Source organism: Alternaria ethzedia (assembly GCF_023757985.1).
Source record: "Alternaria ethzedia strain BMP 0044 chromosome Unknown scaffold_18, whole genome shotgun sequence".
Classification (NCBI taxonomy): domain Eukaryota; kingdom Fungi; phylum Ascomycota; class Dothideomycetes; order Pleosporales; family Pleosporaceae; genus Alternaria; species Alternaria ethzedia.
This window is the reverse complement of record NW_026056211.1, coordinates 382,883-401,203: the sequence shown is the minus strand read 5'-3', so window position 1 is coordinate 401,203 and position 18,321 is coordinate 382,883. Positions and strand designations below refer to the sequence as shown.

Here is an 18,321-nt window from a genome sequence, read left to right as displayed (position 1 = left end):
CTTTCTGCCTACCAGTGGTAGTCCACCTTGGGAATAGCCTCGGGCCGAGACGCACCCCTGGGCGAGCCTGAACGACCGCGACCGCGACTACCTCCTCGTGACTGACTGCTTGCCCATCCAAGAGACCTGCTTCCTGCGCCAGACTGACCACGACCGTCCATCTGACCACGTCCACGAGAGCCGAAATCCGAGTGACCGTCATACTGAGGAACAGCTTTCGCCGCAGGCTGTTCCAGCTTTGGCGCGAGAGCAGTCGCAAGGGGTACAGGTACGCCGCCATCTCCAGTCGCTTCATGATCGCTCCAGCCCTCGGCATCGTCCTTCACCCTCTGTTCGGCATCCTCAAGAGCAGCCTGGAGTTTAGCACTTTTCTCGTTCTCTCGCAGCTCGTCCAACTCTGGTGAGCCGCGGAGTGTAGCCTCCTTCACGCAGATGGCTAGCATAGCCCACACGGTATATACAGCGTCGTTGCCTGCGTTATGAAGAAACCACGCGGGAACATCGAAGGCGTTCATGATCCTGCCTAGACTGGTGGGCTGCTGCTCCCGACGCCAGACTTTGTACATGGTCGCGGTGTCCATGGCCTCGAGGATGTTTTCTACTTTCATCGGATCGTAGCCAAGTTGTTGAAGGTAGCGAACGTCGCCCAGAGTATCGTGGCCGAGGAAGACAATGTTACGCTTCTCAGTAGGATCAAAGTGGCTGAGGAAGTCATCGCCGTTTTCGGCGGCGAAAGGTGCGTGGAAACAGGCCGCGACATGACTCGCAGCTTCTTTGAGTGATATAAAGGTCGAGTGGCCGAACTTGAAGCTGTCAGGATGTCCGGCAACAAACTCGGAGTTGACTAGGTGACGATGTTCCTTGATGCGAAAGTGGCGAGCGCGAATCTTCTCTCTCCAGGCCTCGCCGTCCTTGCCAGGCGGAACACCAACCAGCTCGCGTGTATCTAAGGTGGCGACACCGACTTCAGTGATCTTGTGATGGGCCCTCTCGTACGACTCAACATCAACGCAGACGAAGACGACAGACTGATCGAAGGGGAATGGAGCTGGCTGGGATGGGTCGACTGCAGGAGACAAGGTGGACGATGTCGGATCCTGGACAGAATCGCGTAGACCGAGATACCTGGACGCGCGTTTGAACTGATCCGTCATTGACTTGTTCTTGCCCAGTCGCTCTTGCTGCTTCTTTGCTTTGTTCGCCTTGTTCTTTGCCTTCTGTGCTTCAGCCAGGTTCTCCATTAGTTGCTTGAAGTCCTCCAGAGTGGGTTGCTCAAGCGGTGGGTGTGAAGATTCGCCTGCCGCGCGGAAGTGCTCGTTGGGGGCGTTCTCGGCCATACTATCGACGTCTTCGCGCGAGTGCGAGCGTCCAAGGTATCGAGGCAAGCAGCGAGGATGATCAGGGAACTGTACCAGTAGACCCTGGAGATGACGGTTAGTCTAACTCTTCCGGCACTACGTATGAGCGGGCAATGTTACCTCCTCACGCTGTTGGTCGCTGATTCTCAAAGAGAGATTGAGGTGCTTGTTGATCTCACCAAGCAAGGCTAGGACTTGACTCTCACGAACGAGTACGAAGGGCTTGGAGGTCTCTTCGATGTCCCAGACGTAGTACCTGGCGAGGTTAGCAAGTGAGTGGTGAGAGTCGTCGCGATACGGTAATATCCTTCTTCATAGTAATTGAATGAGGTAAACTTACAGGTCCCACTCTCGCTGCCAAAACTTTCCTTGGTCGAAAAAGGCAGATGCAATGTCTTGCATATGACTCTTATCACAGTACTTGTAGGGGAACTTCGATAGTGCCTGAATGGGGGTAAAGTGATGGCGAGGTGAAGCTAGGTCGCCACGTTGAAGATCGGTGGCCGGAAGACCAGCGGCATCAGTTCGAGGAGCTGGGGCTGAGGCGGTGGATAGGCGCATCGAGTCCAGGTTTGGGTTGAAGGAGCTATCGGCGTCTTTGACCCAGACGTATCGGCGCTCGGTGTTCTCGACGGCAGGCGGTGTCTTTATGGGCGTATTGATCTTACTAGTTGAGGTTTGTTTGCTGGCAGGCGCATTCGGCGGTGCGTTCTCGAGCGATACACCGCCAGTGGAGTCGTCGGAGCTGGCATGGTCAGGCTTGGGTTCTGGGTTGGGCTCAGGTTGTGGAGACACGGGGCGGTCAAGAAGAGCATCAAGGTCTGTTTGGACGAACCTGCGAAGACGCTGTAGCCGTGCCGAAGCCATGGTGTTGTTTGACGAATGGATCTGGTGGAGATTGTTTGCGATAGAAAGCGCGAAGATATATGCGGGGATCGCGCTTGGACAGACGGATGAGGGAGGAGCAAACGACGGGCGCGGTGAGCGAGAGCCTCACCCAGACATCTGAGAGAACTGAAAAGAGAGTCTGACTTGATCCACAGTGGTCTTTACAAAGGAGATGTATCAATTGAAGGCGCACGGTGTAGATTTGAGAAGACGTGTGTTTGAAGGTGCATTATCACGGAAGGTGCACCTTATGCCACCTAGATGTCCGTGGAATTACATACCGACTCAGGTAGGTGCAGATACAAAGCCTTTTCAGGCGTAAGGTCAGCGTGACATATTTTCTTGCTAGTAAGGTGACGCACGAGAGTGAACGATGAGGCCTGGAGGAGTTGCGGGGCGGGCGGGAGTTGGGAGCCGGCAGCTGGGCAAACTCGCAAGCGCATGGGCGTTCCTGAGAGATCGACAAGAGGCGCGCCCAAAGCGGCTAGCACGAACTCCCTCCGCGAACCTCAGTGCGACCAGCTCCCATCAGCCGCCCTATCTTGTCAGCGCATATCGCAACTCGCGCCCTCACGATCGCGCTGATTCTCCTCAATACTCTAGTTGACGCGTGGCTGGAGAGTCTGACGCGTGCGTCGCAACCCTCCATCTACTCTGCCTCCCCGCGATGCGCCATGTCTGAAGCCGACGATGCGCCAGAAATGGCCCAACCCGCCCCGAACCCGGACGCCCAGACGACGGTCAACGACTTCCTCGACTACACCGAATTCTTCCCGTCGGACCTGGTGCGCTCGCTGACGCTGATTGCCGACCTCGATTCCACCTACTCGGACGCCGTCCAGCAGGTCCACGAGCTGACGGTCCAGTATGGCAAGCTGCCCGCCCTCCCCGAGCAAGAGCGCCCTGACCCGGTATTACTACGCAAGAACATCGCCCAGCATCTTCAAAAGGCCATCAATCAGCGAGAGTTTGCCTACACAGAAGCGTCGCGGCTGTATGAGGTCACTGTCCGCCACTGCCAGCGCTCATCAGTCATCAAGCGGAAACTCCAAGCCCAGCCACAGCCGCCCTCACGCGACCCGACGCCCCCGCCAGTCTCTCCCAGCGCCCACCGACCCGTAAACCGCGACTACATACGCCCCGCCCATCTGCGCCTCACCTTCGATGGCGGCCGACATGGCGCCAACACCTCACGACCCCGAGACAGGCACAGGAAGACCGCCGTTCCTCTGCCACGCGGACGTGGGCGCCGCGGTGCAACATACTCGTCAGACTCAGATGGTGGTTCGGGCATCGATGTGGCATCACCCAGGAAGCGCAAGGACAACCGGGACAGACATTCAAGGGCGACTGGGGGCAGGTCGCGCGCTGCTGGCGTACTCGGTACCAACGTGCACAGCTCCATCGCCGGCATATCCACCAGCAATGCGCTCGCACAATTGGCCCCACCGCCAGCCGACGCGAAACCTGGTAGCAAATGGGCGCCCTGGAAGAAGTTGACCGAATACGAAATGGCCGTCCTGCGCAAGCAGATGAAGAAGAACGCTGTATGGACTCCTAGTCAGACCATGATGATACGCGAGCTGGAGAAGAAGCACCGCACAGAGGCCGACTACGAGAGGGAGAAGGCTCGCTGCGAGGCGACAGGCGAACATTTCCTGGACGAAGAGCCCGAGACGCTGCAACAGATTATGACAGCTTCTGGCCTGGGGCTTTTGGCACCGCATGGCCCGCAAGCAGCAAATCCACCCCCGCCCATCGAGTCTGTCGAGGAAGATTCCAGGGAAGAATCCGGTCCAGTCAGCATCCGCCTCAAGCCTGTCGCGGCAAAAGAAGGCAGAAAGCTCGACCGCATGTCACAGCGCCAAAAGGCTATGCACGACGCCCAGGAGCTCATTGCCACTTCTGAGAAGGTAAAAGAAGCTGCTAAGGAGCTTACGGAGCTCAACTTCAGCTCTAGTGTTGCAACTGCGAATCAGAAGAAGAAAACTCCGCTCAGGCTATCGAACAAGCGGAAGCGCGATGCATCCATTCCACCCACCACCGACGGCGCCATCGAGACCACCAGAGAAGCATCGGTAGCAACTCAAGACAGCGCGTCAAGGCCGCCAGAACCCAAGCGCGCCCGTCTGCAGCTCATTGCTCCTGCACCAAGCTCGGTCGCCTCCCCGATACCGACTCCCAACTCGACCGTGTCCACCCCTCGCGATCGGACGGCCTCCGTTGTGCCCTCCCCCAGAGTAAGCACACCGGTGCCAGTCCCAGAACCTGTAAAGCCATCGACGAATGGGAATACCGTCCAAGTGCCGCTTGCGCCAGCAGGTCCAAGCACGCCGAAAGTCAACAAGGCCGTCTCGAAAGAGGCAAGTCCTGAGCTCACACCCATTACAACGTCGCCAGTACCGCCAGAGGAGTCACCTGCTGTGGCACAGGCTCCGCAATCACCAGTACCTGTTAAAGCCCCAACTCCTCCAGCTTCAGTCTCAGTCTCAGCACCAACAGCAGCATCGACCAGGCCCAAACGCGAATCCGTTGCTCCGAAAGCTCCCACTCCGCCCGTGGCCACTCTCCCGCCCACAAAGTCCTCAAAGACACCTACACCCGTGCCTGAGCCCCGCCCAGAGACACCCGCAGCACCGACCCTACGCCCTCGCTCTGCACGCGGCCATGTCCCTACACCCAAGGCGCAAAGCGAAGAGCCCAAGCCGAACGAAGAAGGTAGGATAACTCGCGAAACCCGTCGTCATAGTGTCTTTAGCCAACCCGCAACCACGCTCACAGTACCTGCACCCCCACCCCCACCTACCCGCACTAGTAGCCGCCGGAAGCCTCCTCCAAAGGGTGAAGTCACGAATGCAGAAGATGGCCAAAAGACAGTGACAAACGTCAAACGCGCGCAAGGCAGCAAGAACAAGCGGAAGAAAAAGGCAGAAGAAGAGGCGGAGCAAGCCGACGACATCGATCCCAACGAGCCCCGATACTGTATCTGCGATGATGTTAGTTACGGACAGATGATATCGTGTGATAATAACGTAAGCCCCCCTTTATCCACATATCCCACAAAACTCCTCCTCCCTTTTCAGCATGGAAACTAACGACATCCCCACCCACAGTGCGATAAGGAGTGGTTCCACCTCCCCTGCATGGACATGACCGAAGACGACATCCCCTCCCGCCGCGCCAAATGGTACTGTCCAGACTGTCGCGTTACACTGGGCACAGATGCGTATGGAAACCCGTTGGTTCCGCCTCCGCTGCCGGGTCGCCGCGGTAATCGGTAGGTTCTTCACCCTTTTCTCGTCTTCACGGGCCCGACGGCAAGATGTTAATGTTTGTTTGAGGGGATGGAGTACTTAGTATGGTTGATAGGTCGTCGGCTTGAAAGGACGGAAGGAAGGAAGGATATCGGTGTCCATTGGGGGGTCTGGGGTCTGGGGTTTGGTGGGCGTTGGGGATGGGATGGATTGGTATGGACTGGTATAGGATAGGCATGGTATGGTATGGTATGGTATAGTATGGTATTCTTTGCCCCAGGGAGGGCGAAGGTGTAACATCAACATCATGGGGTTATGGGTGTTCGCTGGTATTCCTTTGTTTTACTGGCATGGTGTCTGGAGTTGACAGCCGTATTTTTGTCTACGGACAGCTGTCTCTTGGGTATGAATATACCCAGCTAGTTTATCGTATCACCATGGCACTTTGGAATCGAAAGGGCTTTATGTGCCCGTTGTTTCTTGTTGATGGGGAGTGCGCGTGAAAGCTGGGGGTTGGCAGGTTTTTGTGTGTTGTGTTTGCCCTGCACCTGGGCAGCTTCCTTAAATGGTGCTGTGAGGTTTACTGTGTGCTGCGCACGGATGGTGGCGATGACGCGTGTGTTGATAGGGAAGGAACCCTCGACCCATCACGAACACACCTGGGCACAACCTCCACAATGGATAGCGTTTGACTCAGAATGCGATCTGATCCTGGTTCGAATAACCTCCCGCTTCTGATGTACACAGTGATGTTGTAAGTGCGTGTGGCGACCAGATATCCGTTCCTCAAGTAATCACACAACACGACCAGCATCTTCGACTTCCTGCTCAGCCGACATTCTCGTGGTTTGCATCCTTGGCGAGACGCCGGTGTTCACCAAACTTCCTTCCAAAAGTCGAACCCATTCACTTCAAGTCACTGTTTTTTACCTTCACAATGGACTGCTACAATGCATTCAACTGCAGTTCTCGCCGCCTGCAAAACGATGGCCAATGCTCGCCTGCCTCGTTCCGCCTTGCACCTTCCTCCTTACACCTTGCTCCTACTCTGACCACCGCGAAATCTCTAACGCTCAACTGTACCTTACTCTTCGACACTCAACCATCGCACCACAGTCACTGGATTGACGATGGCTGGCCAATCCAAGATCATGGCATCGGAAAGCCCACTGCTGCAACTTCCAGAGGACATCTTCCACGACATAATTGTCAATTATGTACACACTGTTCGTGTCAGTGAAGCTTCAGCTACTCGTGCAGTTTGCAGTAAGATATACATCGGTATCATGATATCAATCCGTATGCGCTAACATTTTGTAGAGGTATTCGACCACAAGATCCGCTATCAGATCGCCAATCACTTGCGTTATGTCTACTTCGACTATGAATACGAATCTTTTCAGGAAGATTCCAGAGATTGCGAAGCTGATAAGAGAGTTCTACATCACATGCTCCCCGAAATCCTACAGAGCACTGTTCGAAAAGCTTTTAACGATCCGCTTGTCACCTCTATTGAGACACGCGCTGAAGCGGTCCTCAAGATCGAAGGCCATCCCTACGATGAGAAGACCAAAACTCAATACGTCGAGTACATCTTCCAGTATCTGACCCGAGGAGGCAAGCTAGCAGCTATCAATCGGGCACTTCGCTCGCCCAGCGACTATCCGCTTTCTAGTTCCACAGAACGTACCGACTTAACTTGCGCTGCCGCTGTGGGGAGCTTGTGTGCAGTCAAGCAACTTCTCAAGGACAACGAATCAGACTGGCCGTCGTGGCCATACTTCCGACAGCATGCAACCAATGACAACGTCTACGCAGATCCTCTTCGAGCAGCAGCGTCTAATGGACACATCGAAGTCGTACAGCATCTACTCAAAGCGCTTAAAGACTTCGGAGGTGCAGAAAAGTGGACCGACACTTTCAAGCACCGATTCCAGTGCATCCTCAACGCGGCTATTCAATCCAAACACCGCCAAACAATTCTTACGTTGGCAGTAGTCGCTAGGAAGAATGGAATCTGGGACTCCAGCTTGACTCACGTCAATCTAGCCTGTGCTGAAGTATGGATCGGGACTGCTGTCAAGACCGGCTGTATGGAGACTTTTCAAACAGCTATGGCGGTAGTCGGGAGTACTGCCCCCATATCCGCGAAGAACATTGTGGCATATGCGATGCTCTTCGCCTGCGAGTACGGCCAAGTAGATATCCTTCGACACCTCATTGCCCATAACCCCAACTGCTTCCAGCGGGAGGGTCCCGTAGCAGGTTCTGACATAGCCCGTCGGTACAAGACTAAAGTCGAACAGACCTTGGGTATATCCTGCATGCAAACAGCCGCCCAGTACCTCCAACGTCACATCATCGATGTACTCCTCGAACACGGCGTTTCCATCAACGCAGGTTCCCCAATCATACGCGCCATCGAGTTCGAAAACATCTCCATCGTCAAGTACATGCTCGACCACGGCGCGGAGTACAATCGGCATGTACACCGCGAGTGCCTCAGGCAGCTGGGTCCTAGTGCCAATAGAGCATTGAGCGAGTTCAAGGAGACGGATATGTTGCCTGTCATTTTCTATCTCGTGGCTAAGCATATGGGCAAGCCGCGCTACTCGTTTCGTAAGAGCGGGTTGGAACAACGCCTTATGAGCTTTGTTGAGGATATGGAGGGTAGTGAGTTTTGGAGCGGGAAGGTTGAGGCGATACTGGGGAAGGAGATATTCAATGAGCTGAGATGCGTGGAGTATCAAAGGTTCGTCGTGAATAAGTCGTGGGAGTGCTATCGCCGGAGAGTATAGATGGTGTTTGCGAGATCATGTTTAGCGTTCGCAAGCACTTACAAACACATTGCAAGAAAGTGGGCGGAAGTACTACTCAATGGCTATGATACATTACTGACCATCGTGTTGCGATCTTTCGCATCTTCGGCGTTGCACATGCTACGGCTTTAGCAATATTACCTATATATCGATACAATAGCTACTGCCGGAGAATAGCGTAATTATTCTATCGAATCCGCATAAGATCACATCGGCGTGATAAGTTGCTGAGATGAAAATAAAAACGAGAAGCTGCTGTTTGCATACATGTTGCTGCAGTATACACATGTGGCGCAAGTACTGTGACAGGCCGACGGGATGACTTGGTGGCGACGTCAAAGATAGCTCTAGACTGCGAAATTGAAGGCAAGGTATGGCCTTCGATCAGCCTAGACCCCAAATCTTTTCCTATTCTCTCCTGAGCGCGCAAATCGAAGAGGCATTTTCCAAGAGATGAACAAGGTGCAGCTGGAGTCGAGAATGTCGCAACCCCACATTCCGATTCGTTCTTAGCGCCTGCTAGTAAAACCTCATTGGCGCATCAATGATCCCCGGGCCTCGTCATCCTCCGCGGGATTCGTCCTACTAACACCTCACTCATCAATATTGCTCAGCCACAACGCCCTGATGCTCAACCCGTATCTGCCGCAACGCCGTTGTGCCGACACATCATGACCTGCGACGATTGGCGGTCGGGCCTCCCGTGCCTGGAGACCGGATGATGACCGGTGGGCGGAAATCGTCAGCTACACCCTGTTCCCACGTTTGCGCATTCGCGCAGTGGGTCTGACTGCTTGTGACAGCCGTCAGGCATCCTTCAAGACTGCGATGTCTTCGACAACGTTGCCCTCTCCTTCTGCTCACACCCTGCCTTACTCTGTTAACTGCGAACACGAGCATTCCCCTCGAACGCCTCTAACGACTTTGCGCAATGTTCGCCATGGCATCATGTAGCCATGCGCAAGCCGGCCTACCAAGATTGAGCACAACCAAGCGAATATGTAGAAGGGATTCGCTGTCGTCTTCAAGGACCCGTGATTCGGGCTACAATAGCGACCCTGATTCTCTCTCACCCTTGGATGCGGGAACGTTGGATCAGGGTATTGCCTACTACAATTTCTAGCGGGAGCTCAGATCGCTAACGGCGCAGCAGACATATTTTTCGGACTTCCTCCCTGTGTGCCGAGCATTCTTGTCAATGACAAGGCTACCTTTCTCAAGAGATGCAACGTCGATAGGTCAGGGTTGGCTCGACAGAACAACATCACCAGCAACCCTGCAGAAGTCGTCACCAACCAGACATTCCTTGACACCACGCCTCCAGAAGCTCCGAAAATAGGATCTGTCAAGAGTCTTATTGATTGTGCACGTAAGGACAGCCCTAAAGACAGGCCAGCATCGGAAGACGAAGATATAGAGAGGTGGATCGACGACAATCTTCCATCAGCCAAGCGTCCCAGAGAAAGAGTAACATCCATCGTCTCCATCTCATCCACCAGCTCTTGCGACATGCATACCAACACGGACGTTAGCGAAGACGAAATGGAGCATGACGTTCGGCCGATACAACCATCTCCAGCACCCATGCAGAAAATCATTGAGCTCATCCTGCGCAAGGTCGAAATCAACCTCCGCAATGCAGCTTACAAGCAATGTACTGGACGCAGCGCCGCGCACAGCCAAGCTAGATCCACGCTACCTTCGGGTCAGAGTAGCCGCAAGACTTCTGTGAGCTCGGGATCAAAGCGCAAGTCCCGTTTGGAGGGCAGCCCACCGCCAGAAGATGATGATGACGATGGCTCCAGCAAGCGACGTCGTGGATCAACGACCACCACCGATGAGTCCGAGACCGGTGCGAGGTTCGCATGTCCTTTTTACAAACACGACCCGGATCGACATCGCAACAGGAGAACCTGTCCCGGGCCTGGCTGGCCCACGGTTCATCGAATGAAGGAGCATCTCTACCGGTCACATTCCCAACCGATATTCTGTCCAATCTGCTACGCAACATTCAAGTCAGACAAAGAGCAATCAAGTCACGTGCGTCTGCAACAATGCGAGAGGTCGTTACCCCAACAGATCGAAGGGATTGATCGCGAGACTGTGTGGACGCTGAGGAAGCGCACCACCGCGCTGAGACTAGAGGAAGACAAATGGAGAGACGTGTATCAGGTTCTCTTCCCAGATGTATCTGCTGCCGAGATACCCAGTCCCTGTAAGCCATCGCCCCACGTTGGATCTTTAACCTGCTAACAACTATCAGTCTACGATTGCGACTCGCCTAGCGAAACTTCGCGACGCTTCCGCAGAGACCTCCTACGCCGCGTACAAGAAGAGCTACTCATGGAATCCGGACAAGTCCCCACTCCAGTCGAGCAACAACTCCTACAACGCGTGGCGCAGATCGTGCGCCGTTGCGAGCACGATCTATTGAACCAAGCGCAGCCGCCATCTTCCCCACCCTCCAACCCAGACCGACGTGCAAGTGCCAGCTCTATAAATAGCTCGTACCAAGCCACGCCCCTACCCGCAGCCACTCCGGCCTTCCAGAGGCCATCCCTAGCTGTACCAACGAACATGACTGGCCGGGAACACAGATATGATTCTCTTGTTGAAGCAGATGCAGCGCCGTACATACCAGAGCCTACGATGGAGTTTGGTGATGTGGTTTGGAATGATCCGCCGTATGTTTTTGGCACGGGGATTAATTGGGAGGCTGTCTTTCCGCCTGCGCCTGAGACGCAGTATCTCGGGAGTGATGAGGGGGTTACGAATTTTTCGGTGCCGATGTGGACGTAGCGGTATCATTGCATAGGGGTAGAGACGATGTTCATGGAGTGAACAGGATGGATGTTTTGGGACATTTGGTGGATTCCAAGATTCCGTAGATATAGTTGTGAAATATAGAATCGGCTCTCCATCATGGCGTTGCTCGATAACTCATGACAAAGCAGACGAGACTTTACCTAGGTAGTACTTAGAAATGCGTGAGTTTCGGCATGCCAAGTGATTGTTGCTGCGACGTCATGAACCAAAAAATCATAGCGCGGCGCGAGTCAGGTGTCGCGTCTTTCGTCTCGCACAGGGTCTATACAAACTCTCAACGCGCCACCATGGCACCCAGAATGCGCATACCCACTGTCGAATTCCGGTCGCTCCTTCTACCGCCCGTACGAATCCCAATACGCGCCCTCCATACACTCTACCGCCCGCAATGCGCCCCTCACGTACCGCGCCCCGCCTGTCCTGCCCGGCGCCTCGAGCAGCGCCGCGCGCTCAACCTCTACAAAACGGCCAAGGCCAAGACAGTCCTCGGACAGCACAAAGTTCTCAACTTTAGCGCGTGGGAGATTGAATTTCTCGCGCCACTGCGAAGTGTAGAGCACCGAGTCAAATTATGGCAGACAGACAAGAAGGCTAAGAAGCTGTCCGTAATAGCGGAGAGCGCCTCCTTCGAAGAACTCCTCACACAACATGTCAGACCGGGGAAAATGCTCTACTGCCTCGGCGAGGTCAAGAAAGGAATGGCAAAATCACACATCGACGACCCAGAGCGGCCAATACCCGAAGAGTTGAAGGAGTTCGCCCTCCACAACGCGCACACATACAAAGCCCCAAAGACGGCGGGGCAAAAAGGCAAACAAATCGGCGGCCTGAAAAACATCATCCTCAACGAGTCCAGCCCCGTCGAATACTTCAGAATGTGCATGGACCGCGCCTACCAGTTCATCGAAGCCGGGCACGCGGTCGAATTCCGGCTGCGCCTGCAGGGCAAGATGCTCCTGAAAGAAGAGCGCATCAAGCCCGCAGGACCAGAGCGCTGGCTATGGATGCACACGCACTTCCCGCACCTCCGCCCCGAAATCATCATGAAAAGCATGCCAGAAGACACGCGCTACCTCATCAACCCCGTGTCCGACGGCCGCCTCGTCCAATGGGTCGCCGTCGCAGGCCACAAAGCAGAACCAGCCATCAACCTCGACAAACGCCTCTTCCGCATCAAGGACTCTGTGACCTCGTCCATTCAATCGGGGAACCAGGCCATGTTGCCTAGGATTATGCGGCAGCAGCTGCGGAATCAGGGGCTGGAGGATTATAGTATTAATACGGGGTTGCCGAGGGAGCAGGCGAGGGCGAAGCATGGGAAGGGCGGGAAGAGGGTGCTGAGTGGCGAGGAGAAGAAGTGGCTTAAGAGGGATGAGGAGACGGATGGGTTTTTGGTGCCGGATCCGGATGCGGGGTTGCCGATAAGGAGGCTGGATGATCGGAGGGATAAGAGGGGTGAGGGGCAGAGGTGGGAGCAGAGGGGGTATATTGGGAATAAGAATAGTCCTAAATACTAAGGGGTGGGAGATTTAGAGATGGGGGTGAGGGTGTGTGGGAGGTTGTGGACGTGTTCCAATGTACTATAACAGCCTTGGGAAGGGGGAGATTATCGCAGTCCTCAAAGTTTACAACAGTACTACTTTGGAGAATTGTGGTTATGTAGAAGTACTCGCCTCTGTGTAGAATGTACTGTAGTACAGCGATAATCTAGAGGCGATCTAGAGACGACAAGCTAACTACACCTCCCGCATTTTATATAATTTATACGCGAGAAGATACTCTACAAAAGAGAGAAGTATCGCATCTCCAAGAACCTCTGTGTAGAATATACCATCAAGCTATTAGCAGAAAATAAAATTAGGGGTTCTGGCTGTGTAGTGGTACAAAAGCAATGTACGCGTTTCGAATCTCCAACAATTAGTTCGTTTCACTAGACTCCTGCGTACGACGATGCTTGATGTTGGTGTTGGTGACGGCTTGGCAGGCAACATTGGGCAGTGACCACATCTCTGGGCCGGACATGGATACGGCCGATCATGTTTATCCACCCAAGCCACTCCTTATTCCGCGACCGTCCGTTGCACATGCATGCGTGCTAGTCAACGACCTGCCGCGCGAATAATGGCGCAGGGTAGGTGGGGGAGGCGGAGGGGAGGCGGCGGGAAGGAGGTGGGGTGGAGGAGGAGGTCAAGAGCAGCCTCGTTGTCTATGCTCCAGGTAGTTCAATCAAACTATCATAGCTTTGGTGCTACTTGCAAATGGCTGTTGTGTAGGCGCAGGTCCGGAGGTGGAGATGCCCCTAGTCTGCTCCCTGACCCGCGATCGTCCGTTGCACGCACATGCCTGGGGCTAGTGAACAACTGTTGCTGCACGAATAATGCCGCGACCCTGAGTCCTCCCGCCGCCCATTGATTCCACTTCCAACTATCCTAATCCATCCCTCGCCCAAACCTCCCCCGCCGTTCGTCATCGCCGCCGCCGCTGCCGCCAACAACTTTTTCGCGTTCGCATTCCGTATCCCAGTCAATCGCTGCCGCTTACCTCGATCGAACCTGCAACGTCACCACCCTGAGCCTCGATGAACGCAGCGCGGCAGGCGTGTCGCCCCAAGCACCAGGTCCTGGTCCTAAAATGCTACCCCAAGGTGCAGAAGAGCGATGCCGAGGCCAAGGCCAATTCGAGCGAGTTGAGCTACCTGCTCTTCTACGCCAGCACGCGCCGCAGTAAGCTGCAAAAGGTCGTCGACTTTCTGGACAAGCGGGCGACCAAGGATGTGTGGAAGGTCCGGACGGGCAATGTGCAGGTCACGATGCAGATCATCAAGGCGCTGATTGAGAAGTGCCCGCGCGACCTCCCCCTCTATGCCACCGCTGTCCTGCATATCCTGCGCACAATTCTCAATTCCAACGACGTTACTATGGTCGAGGAGTCAGTGCCGACCTTCGAAGCTCTATGCGCGCATCAAGACCCCGCCGCCCTCGCAGCCGACCAGGACTACATCAAGAAGTACGAGGAGATTGTACAACTATACGCCCAATTCGCGTCCAAGGAGACGGTCAAGACGGGCAAGGCACCAGTCAGCTGGCCGGTCGCGATCAGATACCGGAAGGCTGGGCTGCAGGCGCTGAAGGCCATTGCCTCGTCTGAGTCACTGGGGTCTGAGACCGGGCGTCAACTGGGCGCTGTCATACCAGTCATACTCCTCAACATACACTCGGAGAGCGGCGCGTATCTCAAGCGGTTGGAGACGCGGGAAGCTACCAAGGGCGAACATGAGAAGGAGCTGGCATTGCGACGGCGGCAGAGTGTGTCCACCGCGCGGACTGACGACGACGACGGCGACCCGATTGCGGCATCTGGTACAACGGAGGATGCGGATAAGCTTGCGGAAGAGGAGGTGGGAGTACTCGCGCTCCAGGCCCTGAGGAGCATATTCCAGGGTGTGAACAGAGGACAGCTCCGGCTCGCGACGTCCGCTGTGCTCAAGTTCATCGGATCGCATGTCAAGAGCCTGCAAGAAGCTGCACCGAACGAAAGCAGCCATTGGGCGACTACACTTATGGCCATGATCTGCGCATGGGTCCCCGTACAAGACCGATACACCATCCTAGTAGGCGCAGTGGAAGCCCTGGTCCGCAGTCCAATCGTAGAAGATGACCTCGAACGGCAGCTGACTCTTGCGACGATCATCGACTACCTTCTAGCCTCGACGATCAACTTCATCGGACTGAGTGTCATGGATGTTCTGGTCGGGCTTATTTCTCACTCATTGCTACTCCTCCAACTTGGCGGACCCGGGTCAAACATCGTACCGCATCATCAGCAGACAACGTCTGTCGTATCGGAGAAGGAGGGTAGCAATGAATCGTCGACGGCCAATCTGGATAGTGTCGTTATGGAAGTCGTTAAGAAGCCTTCTGATGCTAGGATGCAGCTTCTAGATACAGTGCAGAGATGCATGGCGGATCTCGCGACGCATGTATACTACACCGATCAGATATCCGATATGGTGGAAGCGATACTGAGCCGACTCAAGCCTTCGCGGCTTTCGAGCGTTTCCTCCACCACCGAAGCGATACAGAACCCCGAAGGTGCGATAGATGCTGTAGCTGATTCCATCAGTATGCAGGAGAAGACGCATGTGGATCGGTTCTTTTCCTTCGAAACAGCACGCATTACTGCTCTCGATGCTGTCAAGGCCATCATCAAGACCGCCAACACACGGAGACCAGATGGCTCATCAGCTTCCGTGTCGCGGAGCAAGGTCGGCGTGAGTGTTTGGGAAGGCACACAGTGGCTTCTGCGCGATCCGAGTGGTCAAGTCCGGAAAGCATACGTCGATGCGCTGATCACCTGGCTGAACACAGAAAAGGACAAGGAAGATTTGAAGATTGTGGACAACTACAGGCGGAAGGAGAAGGAGAATGAAAAGAACGCGCTGGCTAGACGTGCGGTCTCGAATGCTTCGAACAGGGAGAGGGTGTCGAAACGTGGTAGGGACACGTTTTTGCCATTGCTCCATCTGGCGGTATACGAGAACGCGCTCCACTATGTCGACTCCGAGGCGGACTACTTGCTCCTCCATCTACTGCTCACTACTCTGGTGAACAGGCTCGGAGTGAATGCAGCGAGGAGCGGGCTGCCAATGATCATGCGACTGCAAGAGGACATTGTTACCATCGAAGATCCCGGCGCTAAGCTGCGCCTGGGAAGCTTGGTACACGGATACCTCTGGGCACTCAGCATGACCTTGGACTTTGAGGTTTCTTCTGTCGGTCGCGCCCTCCACAATGAGATCACGCGCAGAAGCAGCAAGGGTCTTTGGATGAAGAGCATACGCGTCCCGCCAATGCCGATTGAGCTGATAGAAACGCCTCACCCCACACCTGTCGCTATTCCGTCAGAGATCGTGGAGAACGAAGCGCTTAAGCCTTTTGACAACCGCGAGGCATTGGTCGAGAAGATATCGGAAGGTTATTCGACTTCCCTATACTCGCCGCCTTCATCGCCGCCGGGATCACCTGGTCGTGGGGCGTCTGCATCTATTCCCACCATTCATCAACCGACACAACCTGTGAGCCAGCAGAGTGCACCGGAACTTTCGTTCAAGGTCCGAGAAGACCTTTTGGCGAACTGGAGTCGCGAAGACTGCTTGTCTTCTCACACGAAGGATTCGTCATCTGCTTCAATCTCTGGTTCCAAGACAGGCACACATTACACTGCCGCCACGCAGAAGAACAACTTCCTCGGTGTCAACATCCCCAACGGCAACCTTGACAGTAATGGTAGCTCGCCCGCCCAAAGCCCGCGACGCGCACACAGCAGACCCCCATCTGCAGCCTATGGTCTGGTAGGCCGTCTCTCCTCACCAAACCGAAGCCGCAGTCCAGGCGACACACCTAACAGCTCCTCCTCCCTCCGCTCCACAGTCCGCGTCGACGATCTCCGCCGCGCACTCTCCACATCCGGCGGCGGCGCCCCTCGAACAGGCTACTCGCACCGCGCCCCCTCACACCGGCACCGCAAGTCTTCTTCTGACCACGCCTCTTCCGCCTCCGACTCGCTCGTCAGCGTACACTCCCTTTCGGATGCGAGTTTCATAACAACACACCCTCCTACCACCGAGTCCCAACATCAACTTCAGAATCCTGAGTCTCCGACTACGCCTGCTGCGACGCTTACGCCTCGCCCGGAAATGACTACGGGAATGAACTTTAACACGAACACCAACAGCAATAATAATAACGGCGCTGGTTCTGCGAACGCGGGGCAAGGTACCTACACAATGACAAACCTCCCCCCTGTCCCTCCCATCCCAGAAGAACTCCGCACTTCACCAAACGGCCACGGCCATGGTCAAAACAGTCAAAGCGACACCCGCGATTTCGCGACGAGACCCAAAACCGCGCCGAATGGAAGCAAGGCTGGGCGTAGTAGGAGTGTGAAGAGTGGGGTTAGTAGGGGTAGGAGTGGTGAGCGCAGAAGGGGGAGTGAGGCGAAGGGTATGGTGGGCGGTGGAAGTAAACCGGATTTTACGGGCTTTTTGGATAGTATTGGGGTTGAGGATGGGGATGAGGAGGATGATGGGAGTGTGGGGGGCAGTGTGGTGGAGAGTGTGGGGACGGGGGGTGGAGTGGGACGGGCGCCTTATTAGTATGGGGTTGAAGCTTGAAGGGGGGAAGAGACGGGTAAGGGAGAGGGTGAAGTTGTGAGGTTGGGTGTGTGTGTATTCTTTTCTCCTTGTTTTCAAAGTTCAGTTGATGCTGTGTATACCTTGTTTCTTTTGTCTCGACTCGACTCTTGTTTCCTGTGTACTAGAGATTGGAAGGAGGAAAGGAGAAAAGAAGAGGGAGATGGAGAGGAGATAAGTAGGAGATCCGGCTTCGGCTTACGATAATACCATTTGTGTTTACTTTGTTCAAAGACGTCGATACGTCAATTCTAGTCTGCGGGTGATGTGCTGCGCTGTTCTGCTTCACTGATTGCGATAGCAAGGTAAGTGGAAAATCGGAAGGTGGAGAGAGGGGCATGGGGAGATGTTGGTGTATTTGGGTGGTTGGGTGGTTGGGTGGTTGGTAGCTGGAGTGTCAAAGGGCGTGGGGGAGAGGGAGAAAGAGGTAGAAAGAGGATAGGAGGATAGGAGGATAGGAGGATGGGAGGATGGGAGGATGGGAGGATAGTGGGTGGGCGAGTCGCGCTGTGTGGGAAGAATTGACGTCTTGCATTCCCTTCCATTTTTGTTTAATAGGCGTAGGTTATGGAGATGAACATATCTTCAATCTCTGGAATCTTGTGATTGGCATGATATGCACATTCTGCAAGTCTCGCACCGTAGTCCTGTAAGCATCTAATTTCTCGACTGCTCTGGTGAATGCGCCAGCTTTCGTTCAAGAGAGTGTCTCGTCGTTTGGGTAGTTAGTCGTGCGGGAGTTTTGAACGGCGCGTCAGTCTGCATCATCGCATTGCCAGCCCTGGAAGGTGATGTAGGAAGAATGGAACCGATGCTCATATCAGTGGATATCTTCACGTGTTGTTGAATCGAATAGTCCATTCAACCCTGCACGGAGTGTCTATTCCATAATCGAGGCTATGTCGAAGTTTCTTGATGTGAAATCTTCGACTTGTCGTAGGCATATGATGCGAACGAAACATTCATGTGGTGCGTCTATAAATACA

General features: G+C 54.6%; 4 protein-coding genes across 4 annotated transcripts; 3 read left to right on the top strand and 1 right to left on the bottom strand.

The window, feature by feature from the left end:
• Positions 1–8: 8 nt before the first annotated feature.
• Positions 9–2,225, bottom strand: J4E87_007047 (uncharacterized protein; the record flags this gene model as incomplete). The annotated part of the gene is made up of 3 exons (XM_049378644.1): positions 9–1,421; positions 1,479–1,614; positions 1,699–2,225. 3 exons carry the CDS (start codon positions 2,223–2,225, stop codon positions 9–11), a joined length of 2,076 nt encoding a protein of 691 aa, XP_049231665.1.
• Positions 2,226–9,903: 7,678 nt separating this feature from the next.
• Positions 9,904–10,819, top strand: J4E87_007046 (uncharacterized protein; the record flags this gene model as incomplete). The annotated part of the gene is made up of 3 exons (XM_049378643.1): positions 9,904–10,534; positions 10,583–10,725; positions 10,793–10,819. 3 exons carry the CDS (start codon positions 9,904–9,906, stop codon positions 10,817–10,819), a joined length of 801 nt encoding a protein of 266 aa, XP_049231664.1.
• A 613-nt stretch (positions 10,820–11,432) lies between these two features.
• Positions 11,433–12,662, top strand: J4E87_007045 (uncharacterized protein; the record flags this gene model as incomplete). The annotated part of the gene is made up of 1 exon (XM_049378642.1): positions 11,433–12,662. One exon carries the CDS (start codon positions 11,433–11,435, stop codon positions 12,660–12,662), a length of 1,230 nt encoding a protein of 409 aa, XP_049231663.1.
• Positions 12,663–13,723: 1,061 nt separating this feature from the next.
• J4E87_007044 (uncharacterized protein) lies at positions 13,724–17,299 on the top strand (the record flags this gene model as incomplete). The annotated part of the gene is made up of 1 exon (XM_049378641.1): positions 13,724–17,299. The coding sequence occupies one exon, from the start codon at positions 13,724–13,726 to the stop codon at positions 17,297–17,299; it is 3,576 nt and encodes a 1,191-aa protein (XP_049231662.1).
• Positions 17,300–18,321: the final 1,022 nt, after the last annotated feature.